The 17,500-nt window shown below is 29.7% G+C and overlaps 1 protein-coding gene across 1 annotated transcript in view; it reads left to right on the top strand.

The window, feature by feature from the left end:
• Window positions 1-17,500, top strand: part of LOC145293052 (uncharacterized) — a 337,851-nt gene that overhangs the window by 229,225 nt on the left and 91,126 nt on the right. Inside the window, exon 4 of the mRNA XM_080139372.1 lies at window positions 9,794-9,809. Coding sequence (XP_079995498.1) covers window positions 9,794-9,809 — 16 coding nt within the window. The remainder of the gene's footprint in view (window positions 1-9,793; window positions 9,810-17,500) is intronic.

Raw genomic sequence — 17,500 nt, 5'->3', positions numbered from 1 at the left:
TATACTGACATGCAGAAGTTCAAGTGTTATGTGAACAGACATCTTGCTACTCATCTCCCTTCATAATACTCCTGCAACTTATTCCCGGATAGTAGCCGCCTACATCAAAGTGGCACTGTGCTTTGTTTGGGGTGAAAATTGAATAAAAAGAAAACACGATTTTAAAAGGAACTTAATTTGATGACACACTCATGGGGAATTATACTTATTGTAAATGGATATACCAGTAGAAATTTGCAGAAGTTGTGCTATTTCAGCACAATTTCCAACAGTGACATTTCAACAAACTGTTATTATATAGTTACGGCTATCACGTGGAGCAGTTTAACGAATCAAATTATCAAGTATTTTGTTAAAACCGCATAGAATGTTTTGATGTATTCAGATTCAGACGAACCACTTCTCCAATTACGAGTTTTCTTTGTAAATTTTTCACTCAATTTTGTGTCTCGGAAATGATGTTCAATTACAATGGAACCGAAGTTACGGGAAATTAATTCAAATTATTTTACAAATTCCTGCCAATAAAATATAGCACTGCCTCCCTATCCAACCCTAGCTCAGACGGACAGGCAGAATAGTTCATTGACACATACATTTATATTCTTCAAATGTCCAACGGTATGGAACCAGAAGAAGGTAGGATATAAAAATTGTTCAGTGTTTTTTCAGTGTTTACGGAATAGCACCAAAGTGCTTTCATTCTTACACGTCTGCTCGTATGCCTTCTTAACATAAACATTTACTACGTTAGTAATGTAAAATTGGTGTCAAAGTAACTTTTGTATTAAGGGTAAATATGTATAATAATAAATCTAAGTTAATTTCTACATACCAACCAATACGTCATAGTTTATGTGACATTGCAATATAACTTATGGGATGCGTATTTCTTTCTGCCGATCAGAAATACTATGAATTTGCAGTATACTGTTCAGATAAGCTATTTTTAATGATCTTTTATTGACATAAAACTACATCTAAAAGTACATGCAGCCATCTGTGCGTGCAATATCTGGAGCTTTGTACCAAATCTGTTCGCTTACATATGATATTTTGATTAATGCAGATTTATTATTCTACTATCATGGGTGCCCGGCGTGTATACTGAGCAAAAAAAAAAAAAAAAAAAAGAAACGGTCAATTTTTTAAACTTGGACCCCTATTATGATCCCTTAACATTTATTGTTTTGGGCTCACATTGAGTTATTAAGTTAGATCCACGTCCAAGGATCCTATATCTAAAATTTCCATTGTTTAGACCCAAAATTATCGGAGGAGTTTGGTAGAGATCTCAAAGGTCGAGTCGTTTAACTTTGACCCCTTAACAACCAAATTTCTGGCCGAAAACCGATTACGTCGATTTTCCCAAATCTCAGTACCCTGTATATTAAATTTCAAGTGCGTAGACTGAATATTGACAGAGTTATTGCGAAGAAAAATGTACACAGACACAGAGACACGTTCAGTTTTATAGTTATATAGATTATATTGAACCTAATATATAGTACTGATTTGAAAAGTTAAAACAAATGACTCGTGCGCCATCATCGAGAATCGAAACCGAAACGTTTAGCTTACGATTTTTTTTCCTTTCAAGTTAATGCCTGAGCTATGAATACATGTTTGCTGCAAGACTAAAAGTTAAAACATGAACCAATAGCTACTAGGTTATGCATGCATATTCCTAATGCCGTCGTTCGACCTTCACCTCAGGTAAATTAATTTTTTTTAATTTTCACATTTGTGTACCGATTTTCTCCAGCTAAAACCCAAATATAAAGTTTCGCGTGGGATCGAATACCCTATACATTAAGTTTCATTCTGTAGACCAAAAACTGATAGAGAAGTTTGGTAGGCAACAGTTTTTAAACAACTATATATGCGCATACATAAATATACATAGAAAGAAGTTTGTGTTCACTATAACCATTTTCGCAAATATATTACGCAAATATAAATCATGTAGAATATCAGCATAGATTTAATTACACGTACTAATTAACTAAAGATGATCATCCCATAAGAAAACCGAAAAAACTAATATGGAATTAATTAAAATGAATGTTTAAAAGAATATGCAAGTTAGCTAGATCTTTTGCTAGGTAATGCAATTTTAGGACCCATATACAACAAAGTTGTATTTCCTTTTTTAAATAAATAGGGGGAAGCGGGTTTTAATATGAATATCAACACACACACACACACACACACACACACACACACACACACACACATATATATATATATATTAGTGTCGTGCAAATAGTAAAGCCACCTTTTTAACTAAAATAAGTTAAAGAACTTCGAAGTCGGAAGTTGTATTGTTACAATTAACGACATTTTCTGCTGCAAAATGTATTTTTCTACACAGTCACCACTATACGCAATGCATTTTTATTAGTGATTAATGATGTTTGTGCATGGGTGCTCGGAGCGCACATCATCATACATTGATTGTTCCAAAAATACTGCCTCATATTGTTTAACTAAAAAAGTTAAAGAGCTACAAAGACGGAAGAGTTACCATTAAAATAAGCGACCTTTTCTTCATCAGACTTTATATTGTATATAGTCGCCACCATTTCTAATGCACTTTTGCCAAGATCTCCGCTTCTGACGCAAGAATGACAAGGGTTTCCTTCTTGGAACCTCACACCGTCAATATCTAAAACATATGAAACTTTCAGGTTATGAATAAATAAGTTCATTCATCATAACAATGCAAATTGCCATTCCTTCTGATTCATTGGTGCGCGTGCGGAACAAAGATTAGGTAACATTAGTTTTGGAACGACCCTTATACATATAATATATATATATATATATATATATATTTATATATATATATTTATTTATATTTATTTATATATATATATATATACATATATATATATATATATATATATATATATATATATATATATATATAAGGGCCTTATATATATAAGGATCGTTCCAAAACTAATGCTACCTATATATATTGGAGATTTTGATGGTATGAGATTCTAATAAAGCAACTCTTCTTCTGGACGTGCGTCAAAAGCAGAAGTGCGTTATTGAATTTCTGACAAAAGTGCATTGAAAATGGAAACCGAAATTCTGAAGCAAAAAAATGTTCTCCTTTTAATGGTGCTATTCCTGTTTTTATAGCTTTTCAACTTTTTGACAAAGAAATCTATTTAAAAGTATATGCAGTCGTCGACAAAGACGAATGGCCAACATTAGAATATAACAAAGAGACTTTAATAATTGATACCAAGATAAGTCTGACATTTCCGGTTAGATCAGATGACGTTATTTCAGGTTAGATCAGATGACGCACTAACACGACCATTCTCGTGGCAATTACAATCTCTCATGACGTGTTGGAAGCTGGAGTTTTTGTTTGTGAAACCATCACTAGAAGCTTGTCTTACCAGGGCTAATGAACTCTTTCTATCCAGTTTTTGATTCCCTTCTGCTGGATTGCTTTCACCACAGCTGAGGAACCTCATAAACCTCTGTGTGAAATATCAGAGGGGGAATAGTAAATGCTACGCCATGTCTAAGGAAGACTTAGAACTTGGCAAAGCAGGAATATTCAGTTCCTTGAAGTATTATACATACGCGTGTACCTTGCTACATACAGTATCTAGTATTATGCTGTGTATATGTGCGAGATATTTAAACAGAAAAGACAACATTGAATGATAAAAGATGAAAGCGGAAGGATCAAAACGTACAACTAACATGACAGGTCATTGTGAGTCTACATCTATCTCATTGCCATTGTTGAGAGTTGACGATGGTCTAGTGCTTAACGACACGCATTGACGACTTTGGTGTCTCAAGTTAGAATCAAGTTCGTTCCACAAAAATCGCTTTCACTTAAGATGCTGGCAATGTTCACGTGGCCCCTACTGTAATCTCCGATGTCTTTCTATAAAAAAATTCTGACTAAAAATTTTCGGGGAAACCAATGCCAACAGTAGACTCTTTGGATTCATATATGGTAATGATTGCCATTATTCGTTAAGTCATATTAGACGAGGCTATGGTTGAAGATAACTATGGAAACGTATGTATAACTTATAACTTATTAAACTCTTTACTCATTACAGAAATATGATTTTCCTGAATAAATTCTTGGTGCTGGTGATTCCCGACTCGAACAGAAAATCGTTTGTATATATACAAAATTGATAATCATAGATAAATATACGCTTCTATCCACGTATGAGTTAAACGAAAATGAGGTTAAGGCATTATTGTACTGAGTTCTTGTAGGTTAGAGGTTCCATCATGGAGAAAGACTAATAAGGGATAGAAGATTTAAAAAAAAAAAATTAAAAACTTACAATAAACAGCCACACAAAGTTCGGCACACATAAGTTTTATTCTCTAAATATAGAACGCGTAGCTTAAATAATGGAACCAATTATGGCCATACAAAAGAATTCTGCACGAAAGTCTCTACACAAACTGTCTTTTGTATCTACATTTAAAAACTCTTTTTTGAAATAGAAAGCATTTGTTTGTTTTGGGACGATAAGTTACATCAGGTCGTCTGGGTGCTATGCGGCATGATTCATCTTCATAGCATTTACTAAGCATCAGGGCTACTTGGTAACGCCCAGTACTCTAAAAGTGTACGAACCTCCATATTTTTATGGAGTAAGAAATACCCTTTTATTTTTATATCATATAGTTACCGTTCATCAAGGCCCGGAGGCCTCTCAAGATTAATGGTTAATGGATACCGTAATGGAAATTTGATAATTTAATTTATTTTAGAGAACGGGTCTTCATGAACCTGTTTACGTCGGACCTGAAAACGACCATATTATAGTCAGCCGGAAGTCCGTTGATTTAATATGGGAAGTGCACAAAAAGAGGAGTGAGCACCACCTGGATCTTCATTAATGAAGCTTATTAACACGCAAATTTTAGAGAAAATCAACGACGCTAGTTTTCCTTCTGAACGTGTAAATCATGTTTGAATGTCCGGAATGTCACGAAATGTCCGGGTGCTAAATGGTAATGAAGCAGTGTGGCGTAATTCAATCCAAGCCAATGACAATTATTAACACAGAATTGTCCATCGTATGTGGTAGTAATCCACGTACGATGTAAGAGATGTTGATTCACGACGATGACGATAAAAACAATTGGAAAAATGTATTATTTGAAATGCATTTCATCATCATTTACCATTTTGTATTTTAGCCATTTGCTTCAAATCGTACTTATGGTTATTCGTATAGAAAAGAAACGTAGAAGATGGCAGACGGCATCTTGGAATGGAAAATGCGAGCATTCATGCGGATACGTATTGAATCAGAGCATCTGTGACTTCCTTCTGATAATAAACTCTTGTTGAAGAGATAAGAAGCCAGCAGGCGATTGCAGCGCACAGAAGTGGTTGAGAAAAAAAAAGGAGAATAATGTATCATATCGGACAAATTCCTCAGAATACGGTCACATCGTGAGAAGCACGCAAGCAAGTCAGGTTCCTAGAGTCATGAACATTACTGTTATTCATTAGACTATATATATATATATATATATATATATATATATATATATATATATAGAGAGAGAGAGAGAGAGAGATAGTGAGAGAGACAGACAGATAGAGAGAGAGAGAGACAGACAGACAGAGAGGGAAAGAGAGAGACAGAGAGGGAAGAGAGAGAGACAGACAGATAGAGAGAGAGAGAGACAGACAGACAGAGAGGGAAAGAGAGAGACAGAGAGGGAAGAGAGAGAGACAAAGAGAGAGAGAGAGAGAGAGAAAGAGGGAAGACAAAGAAAGAGAGAATACGGAGAGAGTGTGAAAGAGAGAAAAAAAGAAAAAGGCAGCCTGATTAAATGTGGAATTACACTTTTTAGATTTTAATAAGGAAATAATTCACTGATAGATATTTATTGGTAAAACTTCGTATATTCTTTTAAATAGTATTTCTCAAATGAAAAAGATACATACATCTTATTAAATATACAGTGGAACTTCTAGATACGAAATTAATTAATTATCTTGAAATTTTCGTATCCTGAAAGGCGTTTTACATGTCTAATCTGGTCCAAGCCCTATAAAAACACGTCTTAAATTTTATAATAAGAATAAAACCAGAATGAAATAATTAATAATTAATACCTAACTGTAACCGTTAATACCTTCACTTACTATTTATATATTTTTTATTTTCCTTTGACATCCAAATACAAAAATCATATTTAATAAAAAAAATAAATGAGAGATATATAATTATTGTAGTCGTTATTTTAATTATTATTCATAAGGCCATTACATCAATTCAATCTCTGAGCAAGCAGGTGCGCGGAAAGAAAGAATTCAAAGTGAAATGGATTATTTACTTCATATCAGCTAATTTGCGATTTTTAAGAAAAATAACAACAAACTCCTCCACCTTTACAAAATTTCAAGGGTGTACTGTAAAAATGAAAACAGAAAATCTTTTTTTCGATTTATATTCTTCAGATGTGCTAAAAATTATAATGCGTGCATTAATTTTTTTTAATTTTAAAATAAGTTTCATTCATGGGGGAGTAAATAGAATAAAATAAATTCAAGTACAAGGAAATTGTATTCCGGATGAAAATCAACATAAATATACCAAGAAAATTGCTAAAAAATATTTAAACCCGATTTTTAAAAGATTTTCGAAGAATTAGGTGCTTGAAAAATAGTTTTTCTATTAGTCGTATCTTTCGATTCCTGAAAATTATTTCATATGCAGGGACAAAACCATTTTCACATCACGTTTCGTAAGCTGAAACATTTTTTAAGTAATCCTTCGTTTCTAGAGCTATAAATGTATAGATAAATAACTGTGTTCGACTATTTACAAGACTGTCGACCGAGCACTTTTTCGAGTACAACATCGATTCGAAATCCATAAGGGTTAATTCTTCTGTTGCATCCAACCTGTTTTCCACAGTTAAGGTGTTGCTAATCTTTATCTATTCTATTGTTATTGCTAAAGTGGGTACTCGATTGAGCTGCAATAGAAGAGGGTTTTTTATACCAACTCAAAAATACGTCCCCAGTAATCCATCCAACAGATGGTCTTGTCTATCTGAAATAGGTATGGTTCTATGCAGTCCTAGAATATCCATCTTCCCAGGTTTTACCTTAAGAAGTGTTTTGTTCTAAGGCGCCCCTACCGGGAAATGATGGAGCTGCTCAGGTAGTATTTGTAGACTAGTTTGCTCCCTTTTGGCGACACCCGTTTTTTCATCCCTACCTTTCGACCCTTTGTCATTTTTCCGCGGTGGGAGGAAATAAATACTATCATTAGTTCCATTTTATTCATTTACTTACCATCCAGCTGAATTTCCCTAAACAGAGCTTATTTGCAAGGAGTTTCCACCTGGGGAACATGTTACCATGAAACTGTTTCACTGCATATTACAACATCCACTGTCAACAAATATTTTATATAAATCATCCCCATAAGTAATCAAAGTTAGTTCATTCCATTAATCATTCGGGCTATTCCAATAATATTCCTCATCTTTCAAATGACAATTATTACATCTCTTTAACCCTCATCCTGGAGTGGCTCAGTCCTTATTAATGATGATCCATTAGTAAAAAAAAAAAAAAATGTTATGAATTTTAAGATCCAGTTGATTATCTTGATAAGCATTTCAACATTTTTTTTTAAACTCAACAGACGTTTTCGTTATAAATCTAACAATGAATTTGAATTGAGTTTTTTTTAATTCGATTTACTATCTCATCATTTATTTTTGTGTTTCGACATTTTTATGTTTTCAAAGTTTTTTTTAAATTAAATACTTTTTCTGAATTAAATTTTTCTCAATTAAATATTTTTCTAAATTAATTTTTTTCTCAATTAATTTTCCCCCAATTAAATATTTTTCTCAATTAATTTTTTTTTCTCAACTAAATATTTTTTTCTCAACTAAATATTTTTTTCTCAACTAAATATTTTTTCAATTAAATATTTTTTCTCAATTAAATATTTTGGAAAATATAGGGATACGCTACAACAGAACACCAGCCACTCTAATTTGGTGTTTTAGAGGTAATCGCAGTCGCTGATAACGAATCTGAAAATCAAATTCGTCGCAAATTTACCGTTTGCACAGTATTAACCTCTGAACCCAGTGACTATTTTCCGCCATTTTATAGCTTCTGTTTACGCTACGCGCGAGCGCGCAGTAACATAAACGACGGCAGTTGAGTGTGACTTCACGTAGCAAACTGCCTTTTCACACGGCATACGAATCTTTTGTGGAACATATAAAATTATATGAAAAAGAAGAAAAGCACTCCAAGTGGAGGAGAGGGGTAATGTTGGAAAGGCATTTTTTTTTTTTTTTTTCAGAATAAAATTAAAAAAAATTTTTTTTTTCATTGGCGGATAATTTCAAATTCGAAGAAAAGGTCTAAAACAAAATTTTAAAAAAATTCATTATAGTATTTTTGGGGAGGATTTTTTTTTTTTTTGACTTATGTAGTTTTTAATGCATTTTAGACACCGTTTTCACGAGCGGTTTATCAAAACCAGTAGCACCAAACATTTTTATGTTTTTCGTTCTTTTTTTTTTGGGGGGGGGGCAATTATAATACTTGTGTGGCTTAACATGTGCTTCTGCAGTTTAATTAACCGTTTTTCCGTAAGTAACGCGCCGACATTTACCGATTAGAATACTATTTAAAATTTTAGGAGATTTTACTGTTTGCATTGGGGAATGTATATTCTAACGAGAACAGAATCATGAAAACATCTGGACATGGCTAAAGATAAATAAAAAGAGAAATAGAATTTCGTCTGACAGCTGCAGAGAACAATGCGATTAGAACTAACCACATCAAATTCAATATAGGTAAAACACAGGCAAACAATAAATGTAGACTCTTCGAACAAAGAAATGAAACGGAAACCACATAAAAAGTGAATGCAGCAAACTAGTTCAAAAAGAAAATAAAGGCAGGCAAGACTGCGTGGAGAAGGAGTTTTACAAACGACCACACTTTGATCATTCGGACAAATGGTACCGGCACAAACTGCATACAGTACTGAAAACGAAAACCACAAAATCCTTTGGGGCATAGCGGTGCAAACAGATAAACTCATGAAAGCAAAGAGGACGCCGAACGTCATAATAATTAACAAGAAGGAGAGAAACTGGCAAATTGTAGCTTTTGTCGTCCCAGCAGCCCACAGGGTGAAGATCAAAGAGACAGAAAATGCAGAATTTGTCAGAGAACTGAAAAGAATATGGAAGATGAAGAAAATCAATATAATGCCAATAATTGTAGGGGCATTAGCAACAGTCTCAAAGAATATGGAAGAAAAAATAAAAAAACTAGGAGAAAACGGAATCAAAGGGGAAATTAGACTATACAACAGACGGCGATGCTGAAAACAGCGCAGATCTTAAGGAAAGCACTTGAATGAAGAAACTAACCAACGTAATCTATAAACACTAACTGACCATATGAAAAGTAAAATAGAAGAAATAAAAAAACATAGTGGAACCAAGAAAACTGAAATCTAAAGACTACAACCTCTACTCCTACTACTACTACTACTACTACTACTACTAAAAACTACTACTACTAATACTACTACTACTAATAATAATAATTTTCTGATTTTTTTCCAGATTAAGTTTATGTAATTATCTCTCAAATGAAATAAAAAAAAATTTACGTAAATAAATTTATTTTAACAGATGATAAATTCAAATTTAATTGAACAACGATTGTATTTACTCATACTAATCATTTTTTTTATTTTTTTTATTTTTTCAGGAGGAGCTAAAAAACAGTGAGTAATATTTTCTTTTAATTTTATTTGCATAAACATTATACGCATGAAAACACGAGTCAATTAAAAAATACGCACTTATATATAAATATATTTATTATAAAACACGTGTATTTTTTTATTAAATCGTACATGAATATTTCGGCACCAACACACTTACGCACATAAGAAAAAGTAATTACTTAAACTATATATATTTAGGAAGGTTTCTCACAACATAGCTAACGCAATTTTTCATAATATTTCTGCTTAATCCAGGTTCTACCTTTTCCGGTTATTTTATAAACTTTCATATAATCTCTTAGGTAGTTTGTTATTCTTTCTCCATGTTCCTTTTTCGATGTTTTAGTAATTCATTCTCTTAATTTTCATTGTCTAGTATTGAATTCGTAATTAACTCAATCAACAGAATAATCGATGTTGATTCTCTTATAAACTAATGACTTGGCCTGTAATAACAGAATATTCTTTTCATTCTTTTGACTCTCAAGTCTATATCCGACACAGTAAGACAGTCAATCAACCGAGAACCATATCAGTCTATATAAAAAGATATAAGATATTAACGGATAGATACTCAAGAGTCAAAACAATGAAAAGAATATGCTTTTGTCACAGCCCTACTTATGATTAATGTCTAATTTTCTCATTAACTTACTATAACAGGTTAATCTTAATAAGGGAGAGTAGAAAGATGACCTTTTTTTCTAACATTCTTTAGCGTCTATTATATTATTGCTTAGTGTTAACATTCCAAGAGCGATGTTTCTCACAAACGCATACATATGCATGTTTTCTTAGTCGGAAATTATTCATCTAACATTTATCGTTAGCTACTCCATAAGCTTTAGATTATATATATATATATATATATATATATATATATATATATATATATATGTATATGTATATATGTATATGTATATATGTATATGTATATGCGTATATATATGCGTATATATGTGTATAAATATGTATATATATGTATATATATGTATATATACATATATATATATGTATATATATGTATATATATATATGTATATATATGTATATATATGTATATATACATATGTATATATATGCATATATATATGCATGTATACATATATATATGTATATATATGTATATATATGTATATATGTATATGTATATATATACATATGTATATATATGCATATATATATATATGCATATATACATATCTATATGTATATATATGTATATATGTACATATATATGTATATATATGTATATATATGTATAAATAAAGCTCCCCTCTTCGGTAGAGCACTCTCGTAAATTATCTTACTCGCTACTTAATTTAGCTGAAATAATGCGAAGCTCGCGATTTGTTTACAAACAAACGTTTGAGCCCTCTACGAGTAGCGGCGGATGTTTATTTAAATAGACGTTCGGACAGTTTAATTTCGGCCACCGATTCCGTAGTCAGGGGGTAGGACTGCCGACTGTCATCACGACGGTTCTAGGTTCGATCCTCGGCTTGGGAGAGGTGTTAGTCTAGCGGCACTGGTGAGTTGTGAAACAACGAAACAGGTCTGTATGTCGATGACTAAAATATATTTTATATTATATATACATGTATACATATATATGTATATATATGTATATATATGTATGTATATATATATGTATGTATATATGTATATATATGGATATATATGATGATTGCAACGTCTTGTCAGACGAGTGCCACTCCCTCAGACACTTAAAGTCCATGAGCCCAAAAATGACTTCTCTTACCACCGGACTATTTTTATAGAAAAATTCCTGAGGGAGTATCTATACACAGATGATGTTACAGAGTCTTAGCTTTGTACGACAGCTAAGTCTCTCTCTCGGTTCAAAATGTTCAGATCCAGCAACAAGCAAGAGCAAGATAGCCAGCAACAAGTTAAACTGCAGACCAGCTTAATGCGGGTACTGGTCTCCCGTTTTATGGTTTTTTAAATCAGAGATTTGCTTCTCCTAGAAAGGTTGCCTTCACCACGGCTTACAGGAGCCCTCTCCACCCCAAATGGATATATATATACATATGTATATATATATATATATGTATATATATGGATATATATGTATATATATATATGTATATGTATATATATATGTATGTGTATATATATACGTATATATATGTATATATATATATGTATATATATATGTATATATATGTATATGTATATATGCATATATATGTATATATATATATATGTATATATATGTATATATATATATGTAAATATATATGTATATATATGTATATATATTATATTATATTATATTACTATAATAATTAAATACCTATAGACACTAGTGTTTCATCCTTTCGGGAATCTTTAGTGCAGGGTGTCACGATTAACACCAGTCGATAGATTCGAACGCGGCGACAGCAACCATTTCTGGCTTCATTAGCAAGGACCGTATCCAATCGGCTAACGTTAACCGCGTAAAATAACGTTAAAAATTAAACATTTTATTTTAAAATGTTTTTACGTCAGTCAGAGCGATCTAATCATTATATGATGATCTATGCATCAGAGCTAAATTGATCAACTTAATTCAACAGAAAGTGTTCAACGCTAAAAGACAAGTTTCTTAAAGGGGCTGACATATATATATATATATATATATATATATATATATATATATATATATATATATATATTCAGACAAGTATTGTTGAATAGCATGGAATATTCTTGCTTCATGAGCTGTTTTTTTTTTAATTTTGCAATTTTTCGAATTGTCGTTCTTATTTTTCAACTGAATCTATGCAAGAAAGTTCCATAGTCGCCTGTTTTTTTTTCTTTTGGTTGTTTTTTTTTTCAAGTACTTTCGACTGAGTGTCATCAGTCATTTACATGCAGTTTTGATCATTGTTCGTTTAAAATCTGGAAGCTTTTATATGCTTCAGTTAAAGTTATATTTAAATTTCTGGAACTAGTGAAGCGTTTCCTGTGTAAAAAAAAAAATCAAATATAATTTTAACTAAAGCATATAAAAGATTCCAGATTTTAAACGAACAATAATCAAAACTGCCTGAAGACGACTAAATAAACTCAGTCGAAATTATTGCAAAAAACAATTGAAAGAAAAACAGATAGACGAAGACAATTATGGGACTTTCTTGCATAGATTCGACCGAGAAATAAAAACGACAATTCGAACAATTAAAAAATTACAGAAAAGCTCATTAAGCAAAAACACTCCGTGCTATTCAACAATACTTGTCTGAATGAAAACATGTTGCCTATATATATATATATATATATATATATATATATATATATATATGACCATTTAATGCTTTAACCAGTAAATTTTAGCTCTGCTATTATAATAATTTGCTAATTTCTTTCTTTCTTTCTTTTCTCTGACGAGAAGAATAGTAAGAATAGCATTCTTTGAAACCCCACGGAATAAGGAACTTTGAAAATTGTTATTGGAATATTCTGGCGAAAAACAAATTTAGTTGTAAATTTTATTTGCAGTTTTAATTTTTTTCTTTTCCTCTCATATATATATATATATATATATATATATATATATATATATATATATCAGTAACGGCCATAATATGAGAAACGGAAACAACAAAAATGGATATGTGTATTACTTCAAAAGTAATGTTCGATTAGCAATGAAAATTTTATTGAATAAATATCACAATGTAATGCATAAAAATTATAAAAAAATTACCAGATAAAGAATAAATAAATCAAGCAAATGTCTGCTGGACAAAATTTAGGAAACGATGTTAATAGTTGATTAAAAAAAACAACATTTTTTTACATTGTTAAAATACTCGGTAGATGCTGACAATAATAAGTAAAATTTCATTTATCATTGGGAGATAAGCAACAGGCCAAATTCCACACGCAGAACACTCTCGTTTAAAGAAAAAATCATTATCGCTAACAATAAAGAAAAAAGTCATTTTCAGAAATTTTGGATAATGTTTAGAGGCCTAAAAGTGTCGTTTATCATGCAATTATGAAACCGTTAAAATGTTAGATGCAAAACCGAAAACCGACTGATCTCCAAAAACCCACAGAAAAATTGGAGAATTGATAGAATCTCTACAAAATCGTTTGGAAAATACTGCATCAATACAGATTTACTGAGAAAACAAAGAAGAGCGAAAGAAAAACGGTTGCTAGCAAGTTAAAAAAATTTAGGATTTCATGCCCGTATTTCAATTTCGAAGCTTCTCATTTCAAAGCTAAACTAAATGGTATGCCTAGATTATGCAAGAGAATATGTTGTTTGGGTTGATATACAATAAGATACGGTACATTTTCAGTGAGGAGTATGTTTAATATATTTGGTTCTGACAGCAAAACTTACGTGCACATTAGAACAAGTGAAAGACTGTTTTCTCAATGTGCCAAAAAACTTTGGTCGTTGCAGTATGATGGTATGGAGAATGTTTTCATCTGCAGAAGTTTACCTTATCATCCGTATACATAGCAATATCCGTGCTAAGATTTACAAAAAGGTTTCTTCAACAACATGTGATACCAACATCGTACCCAACATTATACCCATAACCTTTATGAATCTCTAGTTTTTTATGCAGGACAATGGACCTTATCAAAGGCCTAGAAGGTTATGGTTTTATTTGAAGAAGAAAGAATCGCCCTAATGAAATGGTCAGTCCAAAATGCCGAATTGAATTTAATAGAAAACGTTCAGAAGATAATTGGAGAAAGGGCTCATAAAAGAAACCCTAAAAACCAGTACCAACTATTGGATTCATTGAAATAGGAATGGGAAGAAATTATTGCTGATTTTTGCGGGAAATTAATTAGATCATAGCCTTCGACAACGCACGGAAGCCTTTCAAAATAAAAGATGTTCACCAAATAATAAATTTTATTGATATTTTGTTCACAATCAAATATTTACAAAATCATTTCTTAACGATTGTCACATAGTTAGACCCGTTTAATTTTTATTGAAAGAAAACTATTATGTAATTTTTAATATTTATAATATTTATGTATTACACCCTAATTTTAATTATGTAATTTTTTATATTTATAATATTTATGTATTACACGCTAATCTTAATTATGTAATTTTTAATATTTATAATTTTAATGTATTACACTCTAATCTTAATTATGTAATTTTTAATATTTATAATATTTATGTATTACACTCTAATCTTAATTATGTAATTTTTTCTATTGATAATATTTATGTATTACATCCGAATCTTAATTATGTAATTTTTAATATTTATAATATTTATGTATTACACCCTAATCTTAATTAAGTATTTTTTTATATTTATAATATTTATGTATTACACCCTAATCTTAATACTGTAAATTTTGATATTTATAATATTCATGTATTACACCCTAATCTTAATTATGTAATTTTTTTATATTGATAATATTTATGTATTACACCCTAATCTTAATTATGTAATTTTTTTATATTGATAATATTTATGTATTACACCCTAATCCTAATTATATAACTTTTAATATTTATAATATTTATGTATTACACCCTAATCTTAATTATGTAATTTTTAATATTTATAATATTTATGCATTACACCCTAATCTTAATTATGTAATTTTTTATATTTATAATATTTATGTATTACACCCTAATCTTAATTATATAATTTTTAATATTGATAATATTTATGTATTACACCCTAATCTTAATTATATAATTTTTAATATTTATAATATTCATGTATTACACCCTAATCTTAATTATGTAAGTTTTAATATTTATAATATTTATGTATTACACCCTAATCTTAATTATATAATTTTTTATATTTATAATATTTATGTATTACACCCTAATCTTAATTATATAATTTTTAATATTTATAATATTCATGTATTACACCCTAATCTTAATTATGTAATTTTTAATATTTATAATATTTATGTATTACACCCTAATCTTAATTATATAATTTTTAATATTTATAATATTCATGTATTACACCCTAATCTTAATTATGTAATTTTTAATATTTATAATATTTATGTATTACACCCTAATCTTAATTATATAATTTTTAATATTTATAATATTCATGTATTACACTCTAATCTTAATTATGTAATTTTTAATATTTATAATATTTATGTATTACACCCTAATCTTAATTATGTAATTTTTAATATTTATAATATTCATGTATTACACTCTAATCTTAATTATGTAATTTTTCATATTTATAATATTTATGTATTACACCCTAATCTTAATTATGTATTTTTAATATTTATAATATTCATGTATTACACTCTAATCTTAATTATGTAATAGTTGATATTTATAATATTTAGGCATTACACTCTAGTCTTAATTGTGTAATTTTTAATATTTATAATATTTATGCATTACACTCTAATCTTAATTGTGTAATTTTTAATATTTATAATATTTATGCATTACACCCTAATCTTAATTATGTAATTGTTGATATTTATAATATTTAGGCATTACACTCTAGTCTTAATTGTGTAATTTTTAATATTTATAATATTTATGCATTGCACCCTAATCTTAATTATGTAATTTTTAATATTTATAATATTTATGCATTACACTCTAATCTTAATTATGTAATTTTTAATATTTATAATATTTATGCATTACACCCTAATCTTAATTATGTAATTGTTGATATTTATAATATTTATGCATTACACCCTAATCTTAATTATGTAATTGTTGATATTTATAATATTTATGCATTACACTCTAATCTTAATTATGTAATTTTTAATATTTATAATATTTATGCATTACACCCTAATCTTAATTATGTAATTTTTAATATTTATAATATTCATGTATTACACCCTAATCTTAATTATGTAATTTTTTATATTTATGATATTTATGCATTACACCCTAATCTTAATTATGTAATTTTTTATATTTATAATATTTATGCATTACACCCTAATCTTAATTATGTAATTTTTAATATTTATAATATTTATGCATTACACCCTAATCTTAATTATGTAATTTTTAATATTTATAATATTTATGCATTACACCCTAATCCTTATTCGGTAATAATTTCAATGCTAATCATGTATTTCTTTTTATGTAATACACATCGTTATGTCTTTGTGCCTTCATTGTTTAAGTTCCTCATACTATGGTTACTACTACTAATATATATATATATATATATATACATACATATATATATATATATATATATATATATATATATATATATATATTTATATATATTTAGGGATTGGACAAAATAATGGAGATACCTAGGAGCAGTGGTTTTCTGATGGGAACTCTCGCATGAAATCCAATTTTGTGAAGTTCTCTACGAACAGTTTTTGTTGAGATAGGATTATCCAGGTAATTATCGGATCTGGATATGACCTTAAACTATATCCGGTGGTGAGACCCGGCTTGCGGGGTTTGGGGAGTCTGGAGTCACCCTTTAATTGCCATTGCTCCAAGGTCCACTCTGACCCGGACTGGCAGTACCTGTTAGGGTCCGAACTATTGGTTAAATAGAAACCGACTTAAAAAAAAACAACAAAAAACAAATATACTCTATTAAAAAATTATTCTTCAAAATCACTGGATTCGGCATTAAATAACCTGAAAAGGGTTGATATGCCGTAAAATAAAAACAACCATCAAC

This window comes from Euprymna scolopes, chromosome 14, assembly GCF_053919585.1.
Source record: "Euprymna scolopes isolate OS-2025 chromosome 14, ASM5391958v1, whole genome shotgun sequence".
NCBI classification, from domain to species: domain Eukaryota; kingdom Metazoa; phylum Mollusca; class Cephalopoda; order Sepiida; family Sepiolidae; genus Euprymna; species Euprymna scolopes.
This window is presented reverse-complemented; position numbering and strand designations above follow the sequence as displayed.